General features: G+C 35.8%; 1 protein-coding gene across 6 annotated transcripts in view; it reads right to left on the reverse strand.

Moving 5' to 3' along the window:
* LOC149535172 (Sept9 (DUF616)) overlaps window positions 1–11,706 on the reverse strand; it is a 39,405-nt gene extending 27,699 nt beyond the window's left edge. For 2 of the 6 annotated variants that reach the window (XM_089803029.1, XM_089803030.1), the window contains exons 1-4: window positions 11,331–11,651; window positions 10,649–10,840; window positions 7,068–7,148; window positions 6,693–6,892 (exon numbers count right to left, since the gene is read on the reverse strand). In XM_089803029.1, coding sequence (XP_089659155.1) covers window positions 6,693–6,892; window positions 7,068–7,148; window positions 10,649–10,840; window positions 11,331–11,436 — 579 coding nt within the window. In that variant the 5' untranslated portion in view covers window positions 11,437–11,651. Of the gene's footprint in view, window positions 1–6,692; window positions 6,893–7,067; window positions 7,149–10,648; window positions 10,841–11,330 lie in introns of all 6 variants that reach the window. The other 4 variants (XM_089803026.1, XM_089803027.1, XM_089803028.1 and 1 more) reach the window with 4 other exon arrangements.
* Between the last annotated feature and the right edge of the window lie 7,926 nt (window positions 11,707–19,632).

Consider the following 19,632-nt stretch of genomic DNA (forward strand, 5'->3'; position numbering starts at 1 on the left):
AGACCTCTTTTTTACAGGCTGTTTGGGTTCTTGGTTTGAATTTCATTATCTGGAGTTCATGGCTAGAAAGATATAGAAGGATCTTTCAAGACTCGGAAATGATAGGTGCACTTGTATGGAGAAAGGTTATCTGCAGGCTTCAGGAAACTATTTTTGCAAAATGTGATGTTTCTAGACCTATGGACCCTAGCGATTTAGCTGTGATAAAGAACTTAAATCTAGTCGACAATGGAGTAGACCCCTCTGTCAGGAGGAGATTGAGGCAGGCCAAACAGAAAATTCATAAAGAAGGAAGGGAGGTGGCTCCCTCCTCCTGAGGAAGTTTCAAAAATTAATAGTGAACAATCTTTTAGAAGAAATCCTGTAATGCAGGAATTGATGGTATTGGGAGAGATGAGACGGAAATGATATGTTTTTCTTCTCCGCTTATAAGGGATATTATTCTAATAACCTATGGAGGCTATAGCCATTCTCCAGGCTATTGAAATAGGGTGTTCTGTTGGTTGGAAGATTGTTTGTGAGTCTTAGTCTCAGATTGTAATTGATGTGCCAAATGCACATAATTTGATGATTCTAACTGGCAACTTGCCTTGGTTGTTAACCAGATATGGAATCTGTGTTCCTCATTGGATCAAATCTCTTTCTATCATATTCTTCGTGAATGGAATAGAGTGGCTGATTGTCTGGCAAAATGGACATTTGCGAACCTAGATAAGTGGGATGCGGATGATTGGGGCCTCTTAAGGCTGGAGTATGCAGAGACTTTGACAACGTTAATTATGGAGGATAAAGTTGGTGTAGTTGCTTTCCCAGTGGCACTCCTTTTGGAAGTTTAATTATTAACTGTTATTGATATGACCTTGGGCCTTCTGCTTTGTACTCTTTGATTTAATCTGAATAAAATTTTAACCCCTCTTTTTCAAAAAAGAGGAACACAAATGAAGTTGTAAACAAGTGGTCAAATGAAAAGTAAAGAATTAACGAAAGGATACCGAACCTCAACAAACCAGAGATTTGACAAGGACATGACATGACAGTTCTTAGAAGATGGCCTATGAATTTGAAAACATGGATAATAGCACGGGCTACAAGCTAGGTATCCCTGCAAATCAAAGGATAAAACCTTAAGACTTGAATTTGAAATTTAGAATCTACTGTAATATAGAATTTACTAATAATTTATCAGATTGCCTCCATGACTGTAAGGTGTAACCTAAATTATACGTCCTATGAATGTTACTAGGCTTTAACGGCAAATTCCCAATAAATTTCTTTCGAGAATCAGTGTTTGTAGACATCTTATCTCCTTCAGTTCTGACCTACAGAGCAACTTTACATGTACAAAATTTCACCTCTACAGATGCATCTGATACAATAGATAGTATAATTCGCTAGAATCAGCTCGTCAGAGGTTGCTTGGGGGGATGTAACAAAGGAAATACTACACACTGCTATACTATAATAACTTTGAGTTTGATGCCCACTACACAATATCCCCTTTTACATTCTGCCAAATCAGTTGAAGAAACTTAACCAAAAAAGATGCAGATAATTGAAACTATGTATGCCCGCTTGATAGTTAAAGAAAGGAGGTGCCAGCTCTGAAAATTCCATGTAGTACAACAACTGTTTAGACAAAACTTCTTGATAAATTGCAAAACCTTTTCCACAATATCGTCTTCCTCTGCAATGGTGAGGAAGTGCCATAACAAAAGTACCCACTAATAAGTCTTTTAAGCTTTTGGGGAAGGAAAATAACACTCCCTGCCCTTCTTTAAGAGATGAATTAGTAACAGCCATTTTGGCAAAGAAATGAGATATTAATTAGAGGGCAACTTTGTAGATTGTATATACGGAAACCAAATTACCCTGGTATTGTTCCATTGAAAATGAAATGAAGTGGAGCGTCACAATAAGTTTTTTTTCCCAGATTGGAGCAATATAAGTTTTGCAAACTCAACTGCAAGAATCCTAAGAATTGAATCTTTATAAATAATTAAACCAATCTTACAAACAATTCTGACATAAGTTTGGCAAGATTTCCCCCTACTTGCAACATGTTAAAATTTCCAACACCTTATCATTTGGATTTCATGAAAACCAGATGACCACCAATGGACCAAGCACACAGAGGTTGACATGCTCTATATGAAGTAGTATGGACCCCAGAATAGAAGCAGTATAAGCCACTTCAACTGAACTACAAGAATCCTAACTATTGAGTTTTTATACATAGTTTGACCACTCCTACAAATGATTCTGACATTAGAGTTTGACAAGAATCCCCCGCTATTGCAAAATCTTAAAATATTAGACACCTCATCATTTAGATTCCATAGAATTCGGCACACCCTCAGTGAACCAAGTGCACAGAGGTTCAAAAGCACTACATTTAGGAGCTTGTTCATAGCCAGGTCATTCATCTCCGCACTACCCCATTGGTGTGAACATCATTGACGTCTTCACGAGCATCTTCACCTACAAGATTTGTTGTGGTGCAAGGGACTAGTTCTAGGGGGCAGTTAGTCCTCTGTTTTTTCTTAGGGAAGAGAGTAGAGAAAGGTGGGGAGAGGTGGAGCTCTTCTCTATGAGCAAAATTTTGATATGCATGGGCACCTCATCAAGCTTTATTTGTCAAGCCCTATCTAATCACCTACTTAATATGCACTTAAGGAGGGTACTCGTGTAGGATTTTATTTACCTTCATCTAGACATTATGCATTTTCTGTACATTTTTGTTTATGTTAGCATAAGTTATTGGGAGGGGGTCACAATGAAAGTAAATGGCATCTTCCACAAAATTAATTTCTACCTACTTTGGGCAGTTGGAGTTCCTCTACCATTACGTGTTCACTCCTCTCTTCTCTATATATATCACTAGCCTTAAATGTCTTTATCATATTATTGTGAACTTTCCTTGATGTATTCTTTCTTCAAGTTATTCTTTTCTCATGACTATTTCACATGTTCTCTAATTCTTGAAATGCTCTATTGTCCTCTATTTTAATTGTTAGGTCACTTTTCAAGTTGAGTCTATAATTGTTCTTACCCATAAGCCAGATTATTTTGCTGTTTGCGATTTCTAACAATTTTTTTTTTTAAAGGTAAGAGTTCCATGGTGCAAGTGATCAATCCTCTTGTGCCAAAGCTAACACAATTTATCATTTCATGCATCAAAGTTCCCTATTTGATTGGATCATCAATCAATCTACAAAAGACCTCCTTCACAAACAACTGGCCAATGCTTGACCAAGATCTTTGCCACCTAGGACTTGAGCCTAAGACCTTCCACTTGTTGTTGGAATCCTCTACCACTGAAGTACTAGCCCATATATGACAACCCCATCCTTGGTTTGGGTGTGGCTTGTTTCCAAAACCCTTATGCCACTCTATAGAATACTTGAGACTCCTAGCCTGGCTTAGCTCTAATACTGTGTTATATTTTGTGAGAAACAATATTATGTGCCAAGATTTGATCTCTCTCTCTCTCTCTCTCTCTCTCTCTCAATAGATAGATAGATAGATAGATAGATATGTCCAACTACCCAACTTAGGACTTGAACCTAAGACCTTCCACTTGCTGTTCGAATGCTCTACCACTGAAGTACTAACCCATATCTGACAAGCCCATCCTTGGTTTGGGTGTGGCTTATTTCCAAAACCCCTCCCCACCCTTACGCTACTGTATAGAATACTTGAGACTCCTAGCCTGGCTTAGCTCTAATACTGTGTTATATTTTTGTGAGAAACAATATTATGTGACAAGATTTGATCTCTCTCTCTCTCTCTCTCTCTCTCTCTCTCTCTCTCTCTATATATATATATATATATATGTCCAACTACCCAACCTAGGACTTGAACCTAAGACCTTCCACTTGCTGTTGGAATGCTCTACCACTGAAGTACTAGCCCATATATGACAAGCCCATCCTTGGTTTAGGTGTGGCTTATTTCCAAAACTCCTCCCCACCCTTGCGCCACTCTATAGAATACTTGAGACTCCTCGCCTGGCTTAGCTCTAATATTGTGTTATATTTTGTGAGAAACAATATTATGCGCCAAGATTTGATGTCAATCATCTCTCTCTCTCTCTCTCTCTCTCTCTCTCTCTCTCTCTAGATAGATAGACAAATATGTCCAACTGCCCAAAATAGGCAATGGATTTATCTACTTGATAAGAATCACATGGTTGCACCTACTCAAATAAAGACAAACCAATGGCTATGGGAGGTGGCATATAAATCCAAGAGTGTACAACTCAACCATGCAAGTGTGAGTCTACTTGTAATCCAACCTACTGTCCTAAAATCTACTGAAAGCCTCCCTATTGAGTGCCGACATGTCATGTCTTGATGTCGTGTTGTACACATACCACCATACACCCAAAATGGTGTTAGCAGGTACACACCATGGAGAAGGTGGTCTCAATCCTAAAGAAAATTTCATCCACTACTAAAACTTCCCAATCCCTGCAAACTTCATCTATCATTGTAGCTTCTTGTCCTTCCCCTTTTTCTTAGGTGAGAAGCATAGCAGCCAAACTTTTGGCACTTGAAACACTTGATATGGCCCAGATCTTTCTTCCCTTTATCAGAAGAATGTTTATTGTACTGCTATCCTTTCTAACCCTTCTCAAGTCCTTCCTTGTCACTTTCCTTCATATTCTTAATGAGAGCTCGGTTCTATCTTTCAGAATATTGAAGTAGTTTTAGAATTTGATTTCTTCCAAAATAAAAGTGTCCCAACATTTCTCAAAAGCACAGACATCCCAAACAAGCAATTCCCAAAATGGAGATAACTAATTTAAAGCTATGGGTAAAAATTGCCAGCACCTTGAGCACAATTGCTGCAAGCTGTTCACAAAGTTTTACGATCTTCATTAGGAAGGTGGCTACAGTGTTTTTGTGATTCATATGTGTGGCACTACAATTGTTCTTCAACAACTTACTTGAGATGTTCACACTCTGCCAATGTGTGATCAAGCCATACATTTCTTTTGCTGATTCTTCTCAGCAACGTGAGCCAAATGATCCTCACAAAGTCTAAGATGATACAATTTGCCTTGTCCACCTTGTTACGATCAGCCAATTGAACAAGATCAACTAAAGGTGTCAACACGATGTCTGCATTGACTCAAACATCAACTTTTTGCCAATAACATCAAGAACTGACACTTAAAACAATAAAAAATTAAGCACCCAATGTTCACACTCTGTGAGATCACAATTAGTTATGAACAAAGCTGCTGGAACACACTGAAACTGATGGAATCATATTGAGATTAAATAAAATCAGAAACTGTGTCATTATTTCTCCAACGAAAAGGCTACTAATATGCACCTATCACAGGTGCAAATTAATAGACTTGTCGTTTGAGAAATTAAGACATCAAATCCCAGAACCTTTCAGAGGCCAAACATATTTTAATCACTGGAGTCAAGTGCTGAAACCTTCCTTCACCTTCTTACCACAGTCGAACAACAAATTTCATCCAGGGAACCAGAATATCACAATAATAGTGTTCCAGTGTCATATTAATATTCAACACATGCTATGTAGATTCTGCACTCATGAGGTTTAAACAAACTATCTAGCTTAAACTTTAATAAAACTGGCAATTCTGAGTGCTATAACCTGCTTACATGGCCTTCTGAAACTAAAAAATAATAATGAATACGAAAATGACATTAGAATATATAACTTGCTATCTGAACTACTAATTATTGTGAGTTTATTTTTCCCTGCAGTTGTCTTAAAAAATAGTAAGCATCAAATGTTGTAAATAGAAATAAAACTAGGTGATCGAAAAAAACTTGTTTTAAAATGTTTTCATCTAAATAAAATCTGTAAATGTATCTGTTGTATCTTTATTTTCAGGTGTCTTAACTTTAAGTCTGCATAAAATATAAATAAAACAAAGCAGCACCTAAAAATAACCAAAGTCTGCAACCAAACTAGCATTTTCAAATACTAATTATAGTCAGATTTCCCAGTAGCTAGAAGGTGGCATTAACCATTATATTAAAATTCTGATATAACCTAGTTGCTGTACTAGGACAGCATTTGAGAAACGCCTAAGAAATCTAAGAGACAAAGCTAGAAAAAATGGAGGATGGTAACAATAATTAGTCACCCAACCCAACAGTCTTTCAGTGGAGATCTATAAGAGGATCAAGAACGTGATTAGTCCAACTTATTAAAAACTGTTCAAGAAAAACAGAGTTTGATGTGTGTGTCTCTGTCTCCTTGTTATATGCATGTCTCTATATATGCCAAATCCCTACAGCCTATACTTCAAAGAGCCTGATACATCATACCAGTGTTTGAAGCAACTTTGGACTAAACCATATGATGATCTTGCTTTATAAATAGTTATAGAACTGCTGCCTTGGAGGGCTTGACTTTGCAATGCTCCAAAGATGGATGTTTTCTAGACAACTGATATCTGAGATCACAACTGATCTAGTGGATCATTAATCACAGAGGTATCCACTGTGCTATTAAGAGTGGTCAATGCGAATCCTTATTATAAGGTTTGCATTACAAATATCAACGGAGTTTAATTTTTACTTCAAGACAAACACCTGTTACATAAAGCATAAACAACTTAAACATAGAAATAAATGTGTAACGTTTTCTTATTATAGTCCTATGGATTAGTTTCAAAATGAAAGCCTGTTGTACTAGATTACCTTCATGGCTGGCTTCAGGAGGAAGCTTTCTTCTCTTTTCTGCCAATTTTGATATCCACCAAATAATGGTGATAGGCTTGAATTAAATTCCAATGTTTTATCATTTATAACATAGGACAAATTTTGTACTAAACTTTTATCTTCTCTCTTGTGCGGAATTGTAATGGAATCTGGATCATCCACAACAGGTATAGAACAACCTAACAAGACAGTTTTGAAGATTAGATCTTTAGAAAGGTAATTTTAAAGATTCATGCAATACTTCTTGTAGCCTTTCATACACTTAACTATGATTATAAGTTCAGACCCACTTATAAATATAACTCCAAGAACTATGTTAATAAAGTTCAATCTGCCATGTCAGTTCTTCCTTACGATGTACAGGTTTTGAGTCTTTTGACAAGAATCCCACTGCATCAAGCAGATAGAATATCCAGCTGTTTTTCTTACACTGACCTGCCAAATAACCAAAAAAAGGCAGATTAGGACAGCCTCTTATTCCCTACTGAAAAGAGTCAAAAACAAGAGTTACAACCAAACACTAGTAGATATGTGTATAGGAATGGAAAATTGATGAAGCAAAATTTGGTAGCCTGCATACTTTAGTATTAGTGTCAGTGCATATTTGAAAGCGTGGCCAAAATTGGAAAGTGTGAGAATCTTAGATCGAGTCGTGAGTTCTAAGGATTTATCTTAAATTTCAAAATATAAATAACAGATCAAAAATCTAATAAGGAAAGGCTAGTCAAGGCTACGCAAACTCCCCTTATATTTCCTTTTCTATATGTATGTACCTTCACTCCAAAGGAAATGCCTTTTCTGCTCTAGCAGATTTAGTGCTTTCCACCTTTACATGACGTTAAACGAAATTGGTAGCATTGGGGGGATTAACAAGATTACCTCTACTTGCCACTAGTATTTCAACCATGTATGTAAATAATTTTCATGTCCTTGAAATAGTACCACGTAGATTGATTGTATTGGGAATAGCTGGAGATGTCCATGCCCTAGATGTTCGATGGTTTCTTTCCATTTTTTTAATAATGCAGAATTTAGGGTACAAATCTCCTACCCCACTGCAGATGGAATACATAACTTCAAGTTGGAAATGCCAGATCCTGTTATCCTTTATTTTGACAACAAAATAGTTGCAAAATATTTTCAACAGGATAAGCATTCTCTTAGTGATTTAGATTTAACAATATAGCTTCATCTATTGAAAATGCAATCATTATGCATTCTTAATGAATCATCTCAAGTTATCTATGGTATATTTACTAAACAAACTGCTGTTTAGGTTTTATCCAGTGTAACACCAGTACTGAGGTACGTCACAACACCGGGACAAGTTTCTGGGACAGGGCGACAATGGGCCTCATTTTCGGGATGGCAGGGGGACGTCGGCAAGGGGAGGACAGAGCAGGAAGGGGTGTTGTATGGTATTCATATAGAGCTTGAAATGCTAGTTATGAGATGATGTTTCAGTATAACATACCAAATTAAAATACTTGAACATAGCAAATTCCAACACGAACTAGAACCATTCAACATAGTAACATATTACATACCCAATGGTAAAATTCAAAAATCGAAATTACTGGTTGTAATGGTATATACTGAAAATCTTTTGATGCTGATGTAAGGGGTTTCGGGTCCCCTCAAAACCTGTTTTTACCTTAATCCAAACATTCAAAAATCGAAATTCAAATAGAAATACAAGTACCCATCCCAGTGGTGGCATAGTTGCGGAATGACGGAGGTGGGAGTACTTGAGTACTCAAGTACACAGTGCAGGGACGTCTCAAGGACGGGTACTTCGAGGTTTGGGAGGGGGGGTGTCCCCATGTTTCACTGGTTTTATCTTTTCCTAATGGTATATTTGCAGAAGCAAATATTTTTGGTTTCTATTAATTTTCCAATTGTTTACTTATCAGTGTGCCTTTTGATTTCAGAGCAATTACTACACCTGCCTTACTGAGCAACTATAATGGGCACTTCTCCTGTCTCCAGGCTGAATATATTTTAGGTGTCTTCCTGCAAGTGAATGGCGAGTCGTTTTTACATTTTTAAGTACAATCAAAATGTCAAATAAATTGAAACATTTTTTTCCTAATCATCAAAAATTTAGATATTAACAAACTGTCATTTGATAAATGTGTTTGCCTCATATCCCTCATGCCCTCTTAATGAAATATTAACCTCAAAATTTAACAAATTCCGCATCATGGTTGTAGTTAAGCACAAACTGTATACATGAGAAAATGAATCCATTCCAGATGGTCAAACTGGAGTTTTGGGAGAGATACTCACTTTCCAGTGACTCGATTGGCTTTCACACAAACAGAAGGTTAGGCACACAACAGTGCAGACATGTCTTTTTAACTGTTTTGAACCTGAATTGTTATGTGAATATGGATCTAGTTGAAAAGGCCTAAAGGGGGCATACCTGCCACTAGACATCACCCACTTATGCCAATAATTTTCATGTCCTTCAAATATTACCATCAAGATTAATTGTAAATGGCATAGCTGGAGATGTTTGAGCTCTATATATTCAATGTTTTCTTTCCATTTTTAAGATGGGTTAAATTCTAGGGTACACAGCCCCTTTCCCCTGCAGATGGAATCCACACCTTCAAGATGGAAATGCAGGATCCTGATTATCCTTTGAAAATGAATTAATAATCATGTAGTTGCACAATCTTTTCAATAAAACAAGCATTCTCTTAATGATAGAAATTCTACAATATAGCTTCATCTGTTGAAAATGTGATCATTATGTGTTCTTCATAAACTATTTTAAGTTATCTACGGTATATTTACTAAACAGACTGTTGCTTGGGTTTTATCTCTCTCTGAAGTTTATGTTTGCAGAAACAGATATTTTTGGTTTCTCTCAGTTTTACAATTGTTTAGTTATCAGCTTGCCTCTTGACTTTAAAGTTTAATATACTTGTCTGTACCTTGGTGACCAACCGTAATGAGCACTTCTTCTGCCTCCAAGCTGAATATATTTTACATGTTTTTCTGCACGTGGATGACAAGTCATTTTTACATTTTGAGTACCATTAAAATGTCAAATAAATTGCAATATTTTTTCTACTGATCTACTAACATTATTCAAAATTTGAATATTAACTATACTCTCATGAAATAAGTATGTTTGCTTCATATCCTTCACGCACACAACTCTTAATAAGTAAAATATTAACCTCAGGATTTAACAAATTTTATACTCTGGTTGTAGTTATGCACAGCTATGCCAAAAGGTCGAATTGGGATGTTGGAGAACATTTTCACTTTCCATTAACTTGAAGACCTCGACTCAAACAGACAGTTAGGGGCACAACAGTGCAGACCTATTGAGGGGGATCTCCAATTCTTGGCCAGGTGTTCGCCTTCTACTAATTTCAGTCATCTCTTCAGCAGAGGGCTTGACATGTAATGGTACTAACTGACTACTTGAAGGAATTAAAACATAAGTATTTGTATATTAGAATAATAGTCCAAAAAATCCAAAGCCAACCTTAATGTCCAGCTTTTATCATTTAGTGTGCGTCTATAATACACATCCCCAGCAATTATTGGTTTCAACTGGACTGATTAGTTTGTCTCCCATAATTTGCTTCTGTTATTCTACAAAGTGCAAATACAAGTGCATTCGAGAGTACTCTGAGTTCCGTGAAATGATAACATTTCGCACCTAGTTCTTTGTTGCATTAGTTTTATTAGCTTCTTTTGTGCTTTCTTATGTATGCGGTTATATGCGATAGCGGTAGGAAATATGCAATCACCTCCATTGTGAGACAAGGAATCACCCTAGGATATTGTAAACAGCATGTAAGTGCATAAGTGGATATACGATTTGCACGTACAACATAGCATACGAGAACCAAAGAACCTACAAATTCATGTTGCAAATTCAGAAATCCAAATCAAGAAAAAATTCTCATTACCCGAAGGAGAATACACAGCCGATCCGCATAAGGAAATATGCATCACTAAGACTAGCATCATGAATAATAACCATACAATTCCACCTGCGAGAATCAACTTAAGTAAACTCCACCTCTTAAAGAACCTCGAGGGGTTTTCCAGGGACCCCTTCAAATTTAGGTTGAGATTAGTCTCTTCATCGCCTGCCAAAGCTACACAAAACGGTTGAAAACATTCAGATTCCTGGTCTTTAGTATCAGCAACTCTAAAACCATTATTTTCTTAATAAACCTCACTTCCCCTGCAAATGAAAACCTTGTCTATGCCGAATCCCTTTCTCTTTAAAACTTAGCAGCTATTCACCATGAATATGAAACGCTTGCCTTTTTCTCAGAACCCCGGTTTAAGCAATCAAAATTTTAGTTTTTTAATTCAATACCCACATTTCCAGGAGAATGAAAATTGCATATATTGCTTCAAATTTTATCCGTCTCAGCATTTAGCTGCAATTTACCATGAATATGAATTTCTTACACTGACTGCAGCAACCAATACCCTAATTTTGTTTTATCTGATCCACATTTTTGAAATATATGAAGAAACAAACAATTCCCTAATTTTGTTTTATCTGATCCACATTTTTGAAATATATGAAGAAACAAACAATTGAGCAGCAGTTGTGAAGAAAACTGAAGTGATTACCCTTTTTCCTAAGGCTTTGGGCATTTTTGTCAGCTCTACGCATTGCCTTTGAAGAGTCATTGTGTCTTGCCCTTGCAGAGTCACTGCGTAGCACTTCTGCGTCCATTATCTCTTGTCTGCACAAATGTTCTAAAAAATGGAGTTGAGGAATAACATATGACAGATCTGGATCATGCCCACGCAATACCTAGTGGAGATTACAGAGGAATAAGAAATTAAGAAATTAACGTAAAATTGCCACTCCTTGCACAACTTCAATGTTACCGCTGTAACCGTGCCCGCAAGCAGACTCGAGTCAGTTGCTTCGTTTCAAATATTTATTTAGTGAAAATATTGAATGAATTGAAAAGAAGGATTATAATGAAGATTAAATGATAATGTAGGGCCCATACAATTTATTTGTATTTATTAGTAATTTATTAAAAAGTATAGTACAATATTTTTGTAAAAAATAAATTATTTAATGAATATTAATAAATTGTCTAATTTGGTGCATTTTGATTTCAATATAGTTATTTTTGGATTGCAAATTCATTTCCATGTTTAACTTGAGTGCATGTGTATTCCATGACAAAGTGTCATTCAATCTCAATTACATATGTCTTAGAGAACCTACAACTCCTTCTCACTCCTCTTTGGGTCTTTTTCATCTACTTATCTCGTATTTGAGGTAATGAGAACCCCATCCACAATTGAGTCACTAACAATCTAGCTTTCCCTTTAATAGGTACCCTTAAGTAAGTCTTATCACCATGTTCTTGGGTTAAGTTGAACACTTCGATGTAATGATCCTTTTTTTGACCAATTTTATTAGTCCACATGGAATTCCAAAAAAAAAAAATCAAAATTTTTTTTGCTATTTCCACTCAACCACTTTATGTTTTATTTCATCCATGTTTCCTTCTTGTAGACAAGTCCTCTTTCATCACAATTTTTGGGTTGTTGGTTATCCATGTTTCCAAGTTTCTTTAAATAGCTTATTAGTTGAGTTATCACAAACACCTCCAATGAGAAGCTACCTTCTTCTGCTAAGAGAATTTCATATGGCACTAAAGTCAACTTTGATATTGCTTGTGATTAAGTGTTTCTAAATCCTCTCTACCTATCTCCAACCACACTTTGTTATGTTTCCTGCCCAAACTTCATACCATAAAGGACAACAAGGGTGACTAGAAAACCAAATAGATTTTCCTTGGTTTTCAAATCTCAGAGCTGAGTGCTTTTGCATCTATTCTAAAGTAGGTATGATACTTTACACCATCCATGAATCTTCATTGTTCTTCAAATCTCCAATTGAGTCTATAATGGAAGCCAAACTCCAATTATTTGTATCCTTTCATAATTTATAATGAGATTCCTTCAAAAAGTGTTGAAAAAATTTCTTCCTCCTAAAAGAAATAATCATAATTTTTGTTTCGATGATGTTCACTTGCATCCCCACTTCTTTACAAGAGTGCTTCATAACCCCTAAATGACCTCTTGACCCTTGAGCAATTTAGAAATCAAAATAAGATCATATGCATATACAAGAAGCTTTGCCACATACCATACCAAATGAACCCCTTCACCATCTATCATGTCTAAGCAAGATTCATGTTTGTCAATGTATAAGCCAAACAAAGTGGCAGATACTGGACATCCTAGTTTAACACCAATGTCACTACCAAAGCATTCAAACAATTCTCTTTTAGTTATGAGTTTGGCTCTAACTCTCATATAGCATATGCATCACTACTTTAAATGTCATTTGGAATTCCTAATTCTTCCATGTTCCCCTCAGTGAATGATTTTAATTATGTCCACGAGGCCAAAGTAGTGTATGGAACCTGTAAATAATAACACACCATCAAGCATAATGTCAAGATCTTAAACTGATGCAGAGCCACACCTTGGAAAACTCAGGAGGAATCAGTCACTCAACTGAGTTGCTTCAAGGGGCCTCTACAACCTTCAAGATCACACACAATATATTATAACCACCCATTGTGATTTGAACCAATTGTTCTTATCATTATTATTATTATGAAAAAACAACCAGAGATACCTTAGACTCAACTCATAAGACTCCTATAACCATCCACTAGATTCAAAACTTTGAAAATAAATCCCCCCAAAAATTTCTTCTTGCTGCCTCCGGATAGACCTGCACTCAGACATGAATAACTTTCAAACCAGAAAAGATTTACTCAATCCAACCATTGAGATTTGGCGTAACTAGGTTTCAAACAACATATAAAATTTTTAGAAAAATCCAACGGTTCAAACCCGAGATATTGACCACGCATCAAATAATATTTTTCTGCAAAACATTGCTTCTTGCTGTCTCTAGATAGGCCTCCACTTAGACATGAATAACTCTTGAACCAGATCAAAACTCTTCAATCGCTCTGGTGAAGATGGGCATAATTAGGCCTATAATAACATATCCAAAGCTCATGAAAATCCAACGGTGCATTTTGGAGATATTACCCATGCACTGAGACTAATTTTCTGCAAACATACCGAATTCGACCCAAAACTAAAACTTTTTAATCTTCTGCAAACTATCAACTTGTTTCCAGTGAGAAGATAAGAAAAATCCGTTCAAAACTCAGACCATCGAAAACTTGCACAAAGAAAAAATTAAAAAACATTCCATATCTCTCCAAATTCGATTCGTGTCTTACATAGCCGACTGGCTCACCCTTAAAACTGACTTTCTTTTTTTTATTAAAGGATGTGAAACGTTTTCTTCTTATTTTAGAAAAGAAGAATGTCTTCTATCCAAAAAAAGGATAAGAATCTAAAACGTTTTTCTACCAATATTAGACAGTCGTTTTCTAAGTCAAGAATATTCCAAAAACTACCTACTACCTATTATTGGATTCTAAAAATCATTAAACACTCCACCTACGAACTAAAAAAAACTATTCTAATTTAAGATCCACACACTTGGTCCTAGGTGGTTATATCTGGAGAGCTTATCGAACTGCTACTCTAGGTATGCCACCACATGTAGGACGTTATTAAAAACTTCAAAAACTAAAAGCATTTAAAACATAACATTAAATTCCCTATTACATTTTCAACAATGTTGCCTCCTATAGTGTTTCTCTTCTCTGCCACTGCAGCATACTCCCCTGTAGAATGAATCTCAAATCCTCTTGAGATGATGTGTTGTAGAAATGAATCTCATTCTTCTTTCGAACTTTCCAATTTCTTTGAACTAGGATGAGCATATCTACAAGAAAAACAAAAATAATATCCAACTTCTCCACCTTGTAGCTTTGATTCTTTAATGCTGTAAATGTCACAAAAAATTCTCCAGCATGATTCACTATACATGAAATCTGCATCCCTACATAAACATTATTAGAAGAAAACATATCATCAGCATTAAGATTATTTGAGTTCTCTTTTTGAATATGAGCTTCCTTATACACTATGTAATGTGCATCATATCTATCTTCATCAATAGTAACCATAAACTTATCTGCTTCTTGACTATCAACCAGTTTCACATCTTGAATCTTAAGAATCGTATTTATCTCTTCTTCCTTTATTAAACATTTATCATCATCTTGATCTTCTGTAGTAATCTCACTTTCAAATATCTCTTTCTTATTACAACTTTGCTCAAGAACAATAACAGTATTGCACTCTTTCCTTTCTTCTTCAAGCTGAGTTTTCGTACTACCGCCATGCCTTTTCCATTCTCCCACAATGGCTGCAAATTTTTCCCATAAATCAGATTCTTCTTTAGAACTTGCTGTTACACATTCCTTAGCTTCATCTTCATGACATTCCTCTTGACATTTTTCTTCATTATGCATATTTAAGGCTTCATCAGTTGCCTCCAAAATCTTTTCCGTAGAAGTACCTTCCAACATTGTACTCTTCTCTATTTTCAAAGGACACATTATTGTTCCAACCATAACTTTATCACACTCAAATCCCATAGGGCTTTCCTCTTTATTCTTTTCATCAACATTTACTTGCTGCACTCCTTCTTTCTGCATTTTATTTTCTCTCAACTTAGCTTCATTCTCTTGACGTTTCCTTCTCAAACTTTTTATTTCCTCTTCTATCTTGCTTACCTCTTCTTTTTGTTTTCTCATTTCTTCTTCCTCTCTTTTCTTCTTTTCTATCACTTCCACCTTCAAGTTTGAAGACTCCATCTCTGAATTTTCTTCCTCAGTCTGATTTTCAGCATCATTCTGTAATTTGTCTTTGAGTACCAGAACTAGTGCAAAGAGTGGGCTCTTATTTCCTTTCACCTCTTTCAAGAATTCTTTCTTACCCATCACCATAACTTTGGCTTCTGCGGCTTTTGATTCTTCTTGACTTGGCTCAACTAAAGGTATCAGTTCAATGACCTTTCCATTCTTTGTAATGGTATACGTATTCTTCACTCCATCATGATGTGCCTTGAGATCATATTGCCAGGGTCTGCCGAAAAGTAAATGGCATGCATCCATATTAACAATATCAAACAATAATCTATCCTTATAGGCTCCAATATGAAATTCCACCCAAGCTTGCTCTTCTACTATAGTCTATTGTCCTTTATTTAACCAAGATACTTTGTAAGGATACGGGTGTTGTATTCTTGGTAGCTTTAACTTTTCCACCATTTCAAGAGACACAAAATTTTCTGTAGAATCAGAGTCTACCAGTACCTTACAAACTTTTCCCCCAGATTTACAGGTAGTTCTAAAAATGGACTTCCTTTGTAATGGTTCTTCTTTGACAGGCATTTCCAACAGTGTTCTTTTCATCATAAGTGCTTCCCCCTTTTCTGGATAACCATAACTGTCTAAATCTTCTTGTAAATCCGCTTCTTGTGCCAAGTGTATTCTCCTTTCACCATGAGTACTTGAGCTTGCTTTTGCTAGACATTTGTGTGCCATATGACCTTCCTGATTACAGTTGTAGCATCTTATTGGTCCATTTGTCCTTCCTAGTGATCTTCCTCTGAAATTTGGCCTTCTACCTGTGAAACTTCCTCTTAAATTATCAAACTTATTATCTTCATTATGCATCTTCGTTTGTGGCTGAAAATTTGGACTCCTTCCGCTAAATGTACCTCTTCCTCTGAATGGTTGTCTTTCTCTGCTTCTGTTATTATTTTCTTGTCTCCTTTTGATTTTCTCTTCCACCTTTAAAGCCAACTGATAGCACTTAGCTACGGTGTTAGGGCTCAGCAACTGCAACTCTTCTTGTATGTTCATCCTCAAACCATTTAGGTATCTTGCTACCTTGATACTCTCAGGTTCTGCAAATTTTGACCTTAGACTTAACTTCTGAAATTCTTCTGTATAAGTACAGACATCCATATCCCTTTGTCTGAGATTCTGCCTTTTCTGATGCAACTGTACCTCATAGTCTTTAGGGAGATACGTCTCTCTTATCATTGACACCATCTTCTTCCACGAACAAATTTTTCTTTTATCCTCCTTTACCCTTTCTTCTTGCACAAAATTCCACCATGTAAGGGCTGCTCCCTTCATTCTGGACTTAGCCAACTTAACTTGCTGCGACTCTGAAACTTTCTCACATTCAAAATGATTCTCTAAGGCTTCAATCCATTCCAACACTAATTCAGCGTCCATCTTTCCTGTAAACATAGGTAACTCCATGGGTTTTCCTCCCAAAGCCTTTAAAGCTTTAAAAAAATGGCTTCTCGTTCTCAGATATTTTATCTTCTTTACTGTCGGGTACGTCTTCCTCTTCTTTCATTTCTTTCTTCTCAACTACATTCTGCATATATTCCAACTTACTGGCTAATTCTGCCACTATCCCCTTCAACTCCCTATTCTCTTTCTGGATAAGTTCTTCTTGCTCCTCGACTTTCTTCACTAACTCTGCATTGGTCACCATCTTGCTTGACCCTATTGAGAAATCTTGATCAGGGGCCTTCAACATATAACTTCACAACCTGCAACTCTCAAGCTCTGATACCAAAAATGATGTAGAGCCACACCTTGGAAAACTCAGGAGGAATCAATCACTCAACTGAGTTGCTTCAAGGGGCCTCTACAACCTTCAGGATCACACACAATATATTATAACCACCCATTGTGATTTGAACCAATTGTTCTTATCATTATTATTATTATGAAAAAAGAACCAGAGATACCTTAGACTCAACTCATAAGACTCCTATAACCATCCACTAGATTCAAAACTTTGAAAATAAATCCCCCCAAAAATTTCTTCTTGCTGCCTCCGGATAGACCTGCACTCAGACATGAATAACTTTCGAACCAGAAAATATTTACTCAATCCAACCATTGAGATTTGGCGTAACTAGGTTTCAAACAACATAGAAATTTTTTAGAGAAATCCAACGATTCAAACCCAAGATATTGACCATGCATCAAAGTATATTTTTCTGCAAAACATTGCTTCTTGCTATCTCTAGATAGGCCTGCACTCGGACATGAATAACTCTTGAACCAGATCAAAACTCTTCAATCGCTCTAGTGAAGATGGGCATAATTAGGCCTATAATAACATATCCAAAGCTCATGAAAATCCAACAATGCATTTGGGAGATATTACCCATGCACTGAGACTAATTTTTTGCAAACATACCGAATTCGACCCAAAACTAAAACTTTTTAATCTTCTGCAAACTATCAACTTGTTTCCAGTGAGAAGATAAGAAAAATCCGTTCAAAACTCAGACCATCGAAAACTTGCACAAAGACAAAATAAAAAAACATTCCATATCTCTCCAAATTCGATTCGTGTCTTACATAGCCGACTGGCTCACCCTTAAAACTAACTTTCTTTTTTTTATTAAAGGATGTGAAACGTTTTCTTCTTATTTTAGAAAAGAAGAATGTCTTCTATCCAAAAAAAGGATAAGAATCTGAAACGTTTTTCTACCAATATTAGACAGTCGTTTTCTAAGTCAGGAATATTCCAAAAACTGCCTACTACCTATTATTGGATTCTAAAAATCATTAAACACTCCACCTACGAACTAAAAAAAACTATTCTAATTTAAGATCCACACACCTGGTCCTAGGTGGCTATATCTGGAGAGCTTATCGAACTGCTACTCTAGGTATGCCACCACATGTAGGACGTTATTACAAACTTCAAAAACTAAAAGCATTTAAAACATAACATTAAATTCCCTATTACATTTTCAACAATGTTGCCTCCTATAGCGTTTCTCTTCTCTGCCACTGCAGCATAAACAAGTTATAACCTCTTTTTAAAATCTTCTCTCCAATGATGGATTTTGATAATCATGTTTTTAGTTGTGCCTAAGTATCTTTCTTCAAACAAGTAGTTTAAGTAGCATGTCTCTAAAATATCCACATAACCAGATCTAATGTTGTTGTATGTTGGGATTTCCATGATAAAATGATGTTCCATTTCAACCACCACCATCTTGCAAGATAGGCATGTCTTACTTTCCCACTCTTCTTTCAGTATCAATCATCTACATGTTTCACACCTCAAATGGTGGGAGCTAGTTCTAAGTTGCGCAATTAGAATTTCTTCTCTCCATTTAATATTTGCTCCTATATGTTATTCCATGTGATCTCTTGTGGGGTTCAATTCTTTGACATGGTATATTTTTTCCTACTCATTGTGTTTTAACCATATGATAGTATTAATTTTCCTCCCAGGACAAACTTCTTTATTTCTTCATTGCTAACCAGACACACTTGAATTAAAACTAACATCTCATTTTTTCATCCATTTGTTATCTTGCTTTGTCCATGTGCTCTTTCTCTTATCTAGTCTTTCCTTTGTAACTAACTCAGGCTAGCATTAACTTTTCATAGTTTGAGTTTTATTTAGGTAACTCAATAGTTGGATCATTGTTGAAGCTTTTAAAGGTAAGGTACTAGTTTCCACCAATAATAAGATCCCATAAGGTAATATTGTTTTAATTTTGAGGCTACTAGTGATGAGATGTTTTGAAATATTTCTACTTGTCTCCATTTTAAACCTGGCATATTGAACTATTGAAAGAAAATTATGATGATTTTGATGTCCATGAGGCTAAACATGGTCTATGTGAATAGAAAAACTGAATGAATGAAAAAACAAGATTAATGATGTTCACAAGTTCTCTTGCCTAGGGGTAAAGAGTTTCTATCTTCAAAAATTTCAAAGACTATTTTTATGTTTGTTTTTCTATTGTTGGTCTTGATTAAGAATTATAGTCTTTCTTATTAAAATAGTTCATCCAATCCTCAAAAGATTTCAAATTGAATATAAATTGTTTTCACATCTTGCACACTTAATGATGAAGTCTCATTAAGTTTCAACAACCCTTTATTATAGAAAATATAAA

This window comes from Cupressus sempervirens, chromosome 10, assembly GCF_028749045.1.
Source record: "Cupressus sempervirens isolate cs-2001-9-10 chromosome 10, ASM2874904v1, whole genome shotgun sequence".
NCBI lineage: Eukaryota > Viridiplantae > Streptophyta > Pinopsida > Cupressales > Cupressaceae > Cupressus > Cupressus sempervirens.